General features: G+C 35.8%; 1 protein-coding gene across 1 annotated transcript in view; it reads left to right on the top strand.

The window, feature by feature from the left end:
* Window positions 1–354: 354 nt before the first annotated feature.
* LOC136766220 (peroxidasin) overlaps window positions 355–12,748 on the top strand; it is a 65,140-nt gene continuing 52,746 nt past the window's right edge. Inside the window, exon 1 of the mRNA XM_066719653.1 lies at window positions 355–630. Within this exon, the coding sequence (XP_066575750.1) occupies window positions 464–630 (167 nt within the window). The 5' untranslated portion in view covers window positions 355–463. The remainder of the gene's footprint in view (window positions 631–12,748) is intronic.

Here is a 12,748-nt window from a genome sequence, read left to right as displayed (position 1 = left end):
TACTACTACTACTACTACTACTACTACTACTACTACTAACAATACATAACATACTAGAACAGCATGGGTTTATCGTTTGGATGCCAATCGTCTGTGTGGTAAGGAGAGTCAGTCAATGGTCTTCAGACGCATGAAATGCTCCACTGAAATTAGTTCCCCCCCTTTTTTTAAGAAAAGCACCGCCAAATGGACATGATTTGTTGTTCTTCTTCCGAGCCAGCTTGTGTTTGATCCACTACGACCTCGTCTCCTGTATAAACCTCTGAACAGGAGAGGAGAGGAGAGGAGAGGAGACCCGTCCCCGGGGCACTGCACAGCGGTGGGGTTTCGGAGCAGTGCAATGTAATGTGATCCTCCTGCCTGATTGGGTGGTACTCAGCTTCTTGGATAAAACTTTCGAGAGGTTGCATTGAGTTTCAGTGCAGGTCCAGGCGCTGGCAGGGCACAGGATACCACGCCGAAAATGGCATCAAAAATACTTTACTTTTCGTGTTTTCTTCTGTCAGTCGCACTCCTTGGCACTCTGTCCAGCTCCTGTCCAAGTCGGTGCCTCTGTTTCAGAACTACCATTCGTTGCATGCACTTGATGCTGGACTATATCCCCAGAGTGCCACCACAGACTACAATCCTGTAAGTGCTCAAATCTTGTGTTTCTGTTGTGTTTACAGCTACAGTTGGCAAAAGGGCAAATGGCTTACACTAACTCATGTGTATTTTGAACCTTTTTTACGCTTTAAAACAAAGAAGCAAAGAAGGAAAAATGGACCCACCCATTACCGTATTATTACGCCCAGATTGTACAAAGTAATGATATCACCTACTTGTCACATTTTAAAATAACATCTGCCAGGAGCTGCATACACTTTCATTGTTAAATGTATATTGTTCGTTGTGATAAAGGCACACAGTAGACGTGACTATGGTGTATAGTTTTAAGACATCTATTTAAGTGATCATATAATACATCATTTAAAGTAATACCTTTGATCATTTTCTAACTCAAGCTTTCCAGCAGTTATTTTACTACACTGTTATGTAATGTATATTGCAACATATTGTAAAGGCCTTATAGTGAAAATGGGAGTGCATTTATTAACAGAACACTTTGCTATATTATCTTAAATTACTTATTTGTAATTATATATGCATTTTTAAGTCCTGAAGTTGAGTTAACCAAATGAAAAATGAATCCAGGATATGTAAGGCTTCAGAGCTAAAATTTAGTGTAACCAGTAAGTAAATAGGCACCATTTGAGATTGAAACAGGCCATTCCAGTCACATAATTAGCCTCGGTATACATATATCCCTGTCAAAAACAGGATGCTAATTACATGTTTCTAAAAGCCAATGGGAAATCTCCAGGGAACTCGATATTGTCCTGTTGATTAATAACAGGCTGGCCAACCAGTGTAAGAAAATTTGAAAAGATCCTGTAGTCTGTTGTGCGTTCAACTGGTGGATTGTAAAAAGGAAATACAACTGTTGCCTGATACATGAAGATTATCCAGGATAGACATCTGGCTCTTTATGACAATGATCATTTTTATGGAAGTCAGATAAATTATTTTAACAGAGGATTAAATCAAAAATGGTCATAAATATATGACTATTAATAGTCAAATAATATTCTGAATGCAAAAGGTTTTATCAGCCTCCACAAGTCTGGCAACAGCAAATTCATATTACGATGAATATTCCAGTTTGGTCCATTGAATCCATCATAAAATTAATTCCAGACTTGGGACACTTTACTAGTTGAACAGGATGCACCAAAGGAAACAAAATAATCTGACAAGGGGTAGGAGTCGAATTCAGACTCAAGGGTAGTGACTAAGGGCCGGATTACATCAAACTTTTGACCCACCCGCTAATAGAAAACTACAGTGCTGTACTCGGTTGCGGCTTCATTTTTAGTAAGATGCCACTTTCCTCTGATCATAAATGTAACCGCTATGATGTACAGGTTTGTAGTTTTCTATTAGCGGATGGGTCAATGTTTTGATTTAATCCGGCCCTAAGAATCTTCAACTATATCCAAGACAATCATTAATTTAAGCTTCATGGAACTGGTGTTCATGGCGGAGTTCGGCTGAAGATACCTCTCCCCTTATTGGCAAAATAGAAATAACAGATTCAAGTTGCTTAAATTGACTGGGACTGTGTCATCAGACACACACAGTATATTTGATGCAGAAAAGCAGTTCTTGTTGAGAAGAATTAAATGCTATTCAAATCCTATGCTGTACTCACAAAAAACATTGACATGACAAGGTTAGTCTGTTTCAAAAGAACAACCCAGTGATTATATTGTTTTCTGACATTTTATGCATACATATTCTGCAAATGTTAGTAGTGTATTGAGTAATAAATGCAGTATCAACAGTCAGGATGGTAGTGAAAATACAAAGTTAATTAAGTCTCCTTTTAGGCATGCTAGCATTTAACCAAACATAGTCCTCTGACAAATTCAATTAAGATCTGATTTCAGCTCAATGTTAATTACAATACATCAAATTGCATTTGTGTAGGTGTGTGCTCAAGGCAGTTGTCTGTTTGGTTTCACTCACAGGAGTCAGGCTACTTGCACTTAAGTTTACGGTACACGACCATAGAGGTTTAGGTCAAATGGCCATGACAGGCAGACTAAAAATATACAGGGTGACAGGCTTTACTCTGCTTTTCAGGGTAACACTCACCTCCTATTTGACAATGTGTTTGATGCGAAAGATATTGTTGCCTTCTTTCTCTCTGTTAACATTATAATCTTTTGAAACAAGATTCATCAGGACTGAAGGGTACCACATGCCTGTTCATATATGTTGCTGTAGATTGATCTCCAATGTTCAACTGTATATAAATGTCACCCTTTGTTCCAGTAATAGCTTTTTGAAATTGAGAAAGCACTGTCAGAGTGATCTCTCTGTGGTCTGGTATGAAGATTTCAGTGTGATTGATAGTTGCTCAGCTTGAGGAAGCTAAATTGTGGAAAAAACAGTGATGTGTACAAACTGGGTATTGTTGATGTAAAATAGTTCAGTATACCTCATGTTCGCAACAAAAAATACTGATGTGAAATATTTGTGTTTCTTATATATTATACCTATTAGTCCACTAAATATGGCATTATATGACATGTACCATGTGTTGTTGTAAAAATGCAAGTCAACATTCATGACTTGCATTCAAGACATTTGGATACCTATAGGTGTACCTATAGGACTGCTAGCTATCTACCTTTGAACTTTTATCTTAATTGAATTGAGAATTAGACTTAAAAAATTACATGGCATGACAAAGAATGTTCAAAAAATTCTGTAATATGTATTTGTTTAACAATTTGATATAAGCCAGTTATTTATTATAGGTCTATGTCGCAGCTTGCCATTTGAACCCATCGATCATCCACTTAATCTGAACCAAAGTATGCAAGAATTTGATTCTTTTTAATACATCTTTCCCTGAAACATTGATATAGCTGGTATATATATATATATATATATATATATATATATATATATATATATATATATGTTTAACAAAACAAAAATACACATTTACACATATTGAATTATCAACTTAAATAGTGACTTGGGCAGATCTTAAATCCTGCTAAACCACTTGCCAAATCATATTCTATATCGTATTCTTGTTTCAGACACTTTGAAATTTCCAAAGTTTTACAGATGCATTTATTTTTAAAAGAAAAACATGCACATGCAAATAAAGTACATGTTTAGAGAGAGAGTGGATTGTGAATGAGCAGAAATAAACAGCAAGGCTTGAAATTAGAGCATCTCTTGGTTGCTTCTCAGTAAAATCTCTAGATTCCAGTGCAGTGTTGTTTGTAGTTAGTAGTTAGTTAGTTAGTATGCATTATTCTACAGTGGGCAGGCACGGAAATGAATAAACAAGCAAAAAAAAACAACACAATAATTTAAACTTCATGTTTTTGATTTCCATTTCAAGATGACATAGCCACAGAAAATTGTCGTGTTGTGCTGCAATAGTGACCTTGCAATGTTTTTTTTTTCTTAATTATTATGGTATGTTGTTAGTTATAAGTTCTACAAGTCAGAAAGTAATTCAAAGTCTGTGATCAAAGTGTTTATGATACATTTTCAAGCTATAGCTATATAGATTTTTTTTATCATGGAGGAGCACAGGAAGATGTAACAGTAACAAAAAAGGAAATAAAGATTAAACTGTTGGCAACTCAAGTCAGAATGGCAAAATACTACTTTTCTGATGTTAATTAACAAAATAATTACAATGTTATGATTTGTGTCTTTCCTGTGCGAAAGACAGGAAGCAGTTACTTTCAGATACAAACACACACAATCCCTGGCAGGTAACCAAAGGGGAAATGACAGTCTGACCTGTTTATCATAATCACATTATACTCATTATAATCATTATTATTTTTATTTTTTTTCAGCATGAAAGAATATAACAATCAAATACTTTGTCCAATTTAAGACTGCAATAGTAAGTGAAAAAACAGTGTTCTTCATCACAGTAGCTCGTTTTCAGGAGAGGGGGTAGCTAAAGTAAGATGTGTGGAGTCTCCAATGTACACATACATTCTTTTATCTTATTCAAAATATTGTATATGCCATGAATAGCAGATCTGCATGATTGTCACGTAAGGGACAGACTGTCACAGCACTGCATACTGTGCAAATTTAAAAATATATATTTCCTTCTCATTACCTCTGCCATCTCACTAAATTCAGTGACTGGGAAAACTTAAATTAAAAGATGTCAGTTGCCATAGCAAAGAGAAGCAGTTTCTAATAGAGATGCCATACATTGATAACACTGTATTTAAACACAGTAAGCTATTTAGTGCATGGTATTATGTAAGTGCTTTTCAATTATTACTATAAAATATGTTTAAACAGGCATTTGTCACAATCCAAGGTCTACTATTATTTGATTTGAACATGGGTATCATATTATTAATACATTTGTAAGGGGCTTACTTTCAACTTAGCAAAGTTCCCTGTAAGATTGTTTTATTATATCTGACCTACTTTTAAATACTGAAGGATGTAATGATAAAAAATCCCTGCTTAGTATTGATGAGGAATGTAACATAACCATTATGGTTTGTCAAATAAGAGATTAAGAGAAGGTTAGGCTACTTTTGTGTTTGCAATTAAATTAAAGACTCCTGACAATTAATAAAAGCTTATTGTTTCTTAACAGATGAAGGTTTATTCTATCAAATTATGACCACTAATGTAATTAATCCTTAATCATCTTGGTAGATTCAATTAATTGTGTCATTCTCATGGAATGGGATTCATATGCTTAATTATAACTTGTTATTCACACATATTGGTCTGAAGTTGTAATACTGAGTAACAGAACATTTAGTAATTTAGATAGATTATTAAGGTGTTATAAAAGATACTTGACTTTTGCTTGGAACTTTAAGTGCACACAATTCATGAGAAGGTCATGTTTGTAATCACTCATTTCTATAAGCCGGATGGAAATAAGACTTGACAGGAATGAATGGTTGATGATACAGAGCATGCCTTATGGGAACTCCAGACGTCTTTCACCAACATATCAATGCTTCACAATGTGCTGTAGGCTTGAAGATGTTGCATGGACAGCAAACGTTAGCTGACAATCAAAGCTGGTTCTTGCACAGAGGGATTAACTACAAAATTTAGATAAAAGTATTCTCTCTCTCTCTCTCTCTCTCTCTCTCTCTCTGTATATATATGAAATAAACAAAACAATAACTTGCACTCTGTTATTTGGTAAACCTGCAGAAAAAATAAATTGTGTATATTTGTATGTTAGAAAAATTGTATTTTGGTTTCTGTCATATTGATTACTAAATCAACCCATCCATCCATCTTCGAAGCCGCTTATCCCGGTGAGGGTCACGGGGAAGCCAGAGCCGATCCCGGCAGGCATAGGGCGCAAGGCAGGAATACACCCAGAACAGGATGCCAGTCCATCACTGGGCTAATTACTAAATGTTTTGTAAATTATAGTTTTTTCCTATGTATGGGTCATACCTTTAAATTCTGAATTATTCCATCAAGATATATATATATATATATATATATATATATATATATATATATATATATATATATATATATATATATATATATTCAGTTATGTCATTAAAAGTTACATAACTTGGGTCTGTCTTTATAACCTTTCATTTTGTTGGCTTCATTCTTAATTGAGCAGCAGTTCTCTATATTGTTCTTAATACTTTGACCTTGTAAGTGATACTTTTGAATTAATTGCAAAAATGAATAATGTATAAAACATATAAAAATATGTAACACTTTATAAAAGGTGCATAATGTAAGTGTATTTAAATATTATTGTTTTGCAAGTAACAATTAAAACGTGCCCAGTGCTGAATCAGTTTACCCATAGCAATATGTTCTGTAATCCCCTTTATAACAGAAGTTTATTTGTTTTCAACTAACAAGGTTTAGAAGAATTGAAGGCAAAAGATCACAGATCCTCCTAAAGCAATATGCATACACAGAACAGAACCACAGTAGTTCTTGCAATTTAGCTCTTGGTTAACACTCCTTTATTATTACTTTCAAATAGTGCTAACACCCTGACGCCCAGCAGGACATCTTGCAGTGAGTGGGTTTATAAACCTCTGTTTTTATTGAATGAATTGTGGAAATGGCATGATGAAAAGGGATGTACGTGTTTGTAGATGAATATTGTGGATCCACCAGATCAGACAGACCTAACCTGATGATTGTGGGAGCATTAAAATAAACAGGCACATTGTAGTTTGCTGGCTTCAGTTGGCAAATGCTTCAATTATGACAGCTTCAGTAGACTGACGTGGTTTCTTGTTGCCCCAATGTTGATCAAGTAGAGTCATTGTGCAGCACTAGGCAATGACTTATTGTGTTTAAATGTGGTACTCATAATTGAAAGCTGACTATGTGAGCACAGTTTCCATTCACTAATATATCAAGGAACACCTTTTGATCACACAGGCAATTAAAAGCTAAAAACAAGTTTTCAGAAAAATGTGGTGTTTTTGTAGTTTTATTTACAGTTAAACAACACTTATTCATATGTATAAAAAAGCCTTACACCAGAAATAGAAAGCACTATATAAATAGCTAATGACTGGTATTTAATTATGTCATCCAGAAACTTTTATTCATCTGAGTTCTGTTTCCTGTAAAGTTGTTAATTGTGAAAACATACTTTTTAGTTTTAAACAGTGCTGAAGTTGTTTGTGCTTTATATTATGTTGATTTCATTTAGCAAATCCTAAGGACTACATCACATAGTGATATGTGAAATGAAGGATACAAGATCATGCATTCATTATTGTTGAAACATTATGCCTCTCTTTAATATGTGACCTGATGTTGAGCTTTAAAAACAATACATCAATTCAAAATTAATCATTCAAACTCAAACAACATTCTGTAATAAAACAATACATTCAGTATTACTGCTGTAAGTATTTAGAGTGATTCAGAAGTTACACAACATTGTCAGAGCAATGTGAAAACTAGAGAGTATGTGAAGAATAATAATCAGAGGAACCCTGAAAGCAGCTCTGGTGTGTACTGTTTGGCAGCCAAAGTGTTGCTGAGGTAAAAACTAGGCTGGGTGCTTACACCTTCTGAGTATTCATTGCAGAAACATATATTAGGTTAATAAACTGTTATAGAGTAAAGTGATTCTATGTTGCTGTTATGTAGCAATCAGACAGCAATTTAATGTTTAGGTAGCAACAAATGGTGAACTGAAGGTGACGATGATGTCATATTATTAATTCCATACTTTAATCCCTGCTCTAAGTATGAGGAATGTAACTCATAAGTATTGTGGCTGGTCACATTGTTTATCAAATAAGAGATTAAGAGGTTTATAGTGTGATTGCAATTCAATTACAGACTCCTGATGATTAAAAATAAATTAGTGTCTCTTAACAGATCAATGTTTAATATGAAAAATAATGTAATTGACCCTTAATGCCACTGCTTTTAACTACAGCTCAATATACCAAATTATGGTTTTGGAGTTTTTGTTTGAAACTGATTCGTCAGCTAAACTTCACCCAAATCCCTATCCCAGAACACACAAACAAGGGAATGGTTGTAATATTGTTATTTTTCTATACATTGACCACCACATTACTATATGTACAGGTATGCTGTAGATATTGATGAGCAATCCATAGTGCCGTCTGGTGCATGCAGGGAGAAACCCCCACTGAACCAACAGGGTGAATGGTGGACAATGAGGAGGGGAGTGACTACATGCAAATAGTTGAGAGTGTAAGGGAGGGTTTGAGTTGTTGTCCTGTGTTCCTCGTTCCCTCTGTACTGACCTGTGTCTGTCTCATCCTGGCTGTATCGGAAAGTGTCTGATACAGCCTTCCTACCTTTCCCCGCGGCCTGCCTCTAAGAAAGAAGTTAAGTAGTTTTGTAAGGATGTTATAAGTGCGGTTTCTCAAAAAAGAGTAGTTCCCTTCCACACCAGACCACAGTGTGCTCTTTTGTCTGAGAAACCCACAATGTAGAATGCTTACAATATGTATAACAGCAGCCTGATGGAGGTTTCTCTCTCCTTTAAAAGCTGTACATTTGGTGAGGTAATGTGTTCTTCTACCACAAAATGTGTTACTTCATGTAACAAACATAATGCTTCCTTTTGTAGTTTTAAAATATTATCATAAATAATGGGACAAGTCTGTCTGCTGGTAATATATTGTACCTGCCATACACAGGTTTTTGTGTTAAAGACCCATATATCTACCAGCCCCATAATGTAATGTCACAATGCTGGGAGTGTTACACAGTGGTTAACTGGGAATAGTGCTGAAATAATATAATTGCTTTCTCAGAGTATTGACCTCAGAGCAACTGGAATACTGGAATGGTGATCAGAAATAAGACCATGCAGACTGCCTTCTCCCACTGGAAGCTGTGCTGTGGGAGGAAGTGATATAATGGCAATGTGGCAGTATGTGCCATGAAAATGTTTTTGACAGAGAAATAAAGAAATACTGTAAATCTCAATTGACAGGTAGTGTTTCTTAATTTCTGCAACAATTTGATTAATTTCTGTAAAAAATAATAATAATCATACATGGGGTGCTTATAGAATGTTTCTACACTATACAGTTCTTTATTCTATGCTATGTAGGCTTTGTCCTTTCTGAATACTAAAACACAGTGTAAAATATTAGGAAACAAGTACATACACACTAAAGAGATCCACCCTGTACCACAATTACTACTATTGAAATTACTACATTCTTCTGTTCTAATTTCTGAGCAGATCTTAAGTTATGAGCAAATATATTTTTCTAATGGTGTTTGCTATAATAATGAAAGAAAGAAACATAAATAAATAAATTAAACAACACCAAAAAGTGAAAATGTGCACTGTTTCTTTTGGAATGCCTGTAGCTTTTCACAGCTGGGTAACATCCAGAATGTTTTTCCAAAATTAATGTTGGAGCCAGAAACCTGTGAATTTTTCTTGTGAACACTGTGGCCTGGGGGCATTGTTCGATGGGTGGTTAATGAATAAGTGATAGTTAAAAGTATTTAAAGAAAGATGAAAGGTATCTTCAGGCAAACTGTTGTGCACATGGGATATGTATATGAAGTGCTAAAATGTCCCTGGCATTCAGATTGTTTTCCATAGACAGCCCCTATGAGTAAGGGAGATTATGTGCAACTCATTTCCTGATTTGTGCTTCAACCTGGGCAGTCATGTTTCTGATGATGTCTATTTGCTTTCAGCATATATACAGTTTCAGCATATATATATATATATATATATACAATATATACAGTTTTTTGGGGTCTGATACCGATACCAATAATTGGGAAGCTAAATTTCCTGATTACCGATATATCTGCCCATATTTCCTTTTTTGTTACATAATAGATATTTTGTCAGAAATTGTGTCAAATATGCACTGAAGGCAGGATATTTTACATTTTACATAATACACTTAACATTAATTTTCATCATAAATAACAACCACAAATCAAGCAATTTAAAAATAAATAAGGGAGAATAAAGGAAAAATATAAAAATATGCATGTTCTATACATTAAAAGAAAGACCAAGGTATATGAACAGTTTCTCACACAAATGGAAAATGTGCATGTTCTATACATTAAGGCAAATAATAATTTAGTGTCAAGTGCTGGTTTGGCTTATATTTGCATTTTACATGCGTCAGGTTCTCTCAGGTTTGCAAGTCCTCCTCAGTGCTCAATACTGCCGATCACACAGGGGCAGGTTAGTGCAGGCAGCACAGCACAGCTGCATTTGTTTTAAAAAATGTATTTAGAAATGTCCCCGAAAGCGTAACTTAAACATATTGCAATAAGAATCACAGCCAAAACACAATGTAGGATTTTAAATAGTTTATAAATATCATGTATAGTTTCAGTTTTATCCAACATTGTCTGAGAAATGCGTTTTTCACTTATTTTCTTTAGATGTTTTACAGTGATCTGAGCTTGCTTGTCATTTGGAGACAAGTTTGGAGTTTTTATTTGCTGATATCCAAGTCAACATCTTCAGTGAACATTTACTGTTTTTCTTTATTTTAATTGCTATTGTGGATTTTGAAAAGCGATTTAATTAACTTCAGTAGAAATGTGCCTCTATGCCATAGTATATGGTAATCTTCAGTCATGACGAAAATAAACAATAATCAAAACCAAAACCAAAACAACAAAAAATACTTTCTATAGGTTATGAGGTTTTTAGTAAAACTCATGTTTATTAGTTTATAAGCCCTGTGTTTCTCAGTGGGTGTGTTTGTTTCACCACGGCACTCCGCTGCGCATGAGAATCACTGTGGATTTGGAAGCTTCCAGGGCAAACTAAAGCACCATAATTATTTAAAAAAATAATGGTAAATAATTATAATAACGACTGTAAAACCAAATGAACATGTATATATTTATATATATATATATATTGTCTGAAGCCTGACGAAGGATTTTATGGTAATAAAAAAAAGATTTAGCCAAATATATCGGTGCATTGGCGGAATATATGCCGATACAGATATTTCTGTAAAAGGCCAATATCGGCCGATAATATCGATGCTCCGATATATCGGTCGGGCCCTAATACAGACGGGTGACAAAAAAGGAAAACATAAAGTGACTCAGTAAAGTGTTTTGGCCAGCGCGAGCCGATTCACTGTGCCTTGGCATAGATTCTATGAGTCTCTGGACTGTACTGGAGGGATGGAACACCATTCTTCCAAAAGATATTCCCTCATTTGGTGTTTTGATGATGCTGGTGGAGAGCGCTGTCTAACACATAGGTCCAAAATCTCCCGTTTTCAATTGGGTTGAGATCTTGTGAAGGCCATAGCATATGATTCACGTCATTTTCATACTCATCAAACCATTCAGTGAGCCCTCGTGCCCTGTGGATGGGGGCACTATCATCCTGAAAGAGACCACTCCCATCAGGATATAAATGTTTCACCATAGATAAAGGTGATCACTCAGAATAACTTTGTAATGATTTGCAGTGACCCTTTCCTCTAAGGGGACAAGTGGACCCAAACCATGCCAGGACAATGCCCCCCAACAGCATAACAGAGCCTCCGGACCCCCTCACTGTAGGGGTCAAGCAGGTCAGGCCTGTACCGTTCTCTTGGTGTCGCCACACATGCGCTCGCCGTCTTGTGGAGAACACTGGCTAGTTGAGTGTCTGTGTGACTGAAGCTCCTGCCATTCGTGCCCCAATAATGACGCCTCTTTCAAAGTCACTTAGATCCTTTCCTCTTGCCATCTTGATCCAAAATCGAGGTCAACTTGGCCTGTTCAGCATTTGTATACATGCCACAGAGCATGATAGGATGTTAATTGCTTAATTGTATCATGCAGTAAAGCTGTTTGTAGGCATCTGCATTCGTTATGTTCCTCCAATCATTTATTCATGTTTTTCCTTTAATTTGTCACCGTCTGTATATATTATTATTATTATTATTATTATTTAATATAACATTATGTGTTATCTCTGTATTCATGTAAGCCTCAGCTAATCAACTATTGACCATCAACAGCAGCCTATATCGATTCACTGCTGGATGTAGGCCTTCCACTTGTCTCCCACTTCAGTCTATATATATATATATACACTCACCTAAAGGATTATTAGGAACACCATACTAATACTGTGTTTGACCCCCTTTCGCCTTCAGAACTGCCTTAATTCTACGTGGCATTGATTCAACAAGGTGCTGAAAGCATTCTTTAGAAATGTTGGCCCATAATGATAGGATAGCATCTTGCAGTTGATGGAGATTTGTGGGATGCACATCCAGGGCACGAAGCTCCCGTTCCACCACATCCCAAAGATGCTCTATTGGGTTGAGATCTGGTGACTGTGGGGGCCAGTTTAGTACAGTGAACTCATTGTCATGTTCAAGAAACCAATTTGAAATGATTCGACCTTTGTGACATGGTGCATTATCCTGCTGGAAGTAGCCATCAGAGGATGGGTACATGGTGGTCATAATGGGATGGACATGGTCAGAAACAATGCTCAGGTAGGCCGTGGCATTTAAACGATGCCCAATTGGCACTAAGGGGCCTAAAGTGTGCCAGGAAAACATCCCCCACACCATTACACCACCACCACCAGCCTGCACAGTGGTAACAAGGCATGATGGATCCATGTTCTCATTCTGTTTACGCCAAATTCTGACTCTACCATCTGAATGTC

The sequence above is a fragment of the Amia ocellicauda genome, chromosome 2 (genome assembly GCF_036373705.1).
Source record: "Amia ocellicauda isolate fAmiCal2 chromosome 2, fAmiCal2.hap1, whole genome shotgun sequence".
NCBI classification, from domain to species: Eukaryota; Metazoa; Chordata; class Actinopteri; order Amiiformes; family Amiidae; genus Amia; species Amia ocellicauda.
Note: the sequence above shows the minus strand (reverse complement) of the source record. Positions and strands in the feature narration are given on the sequence as shown.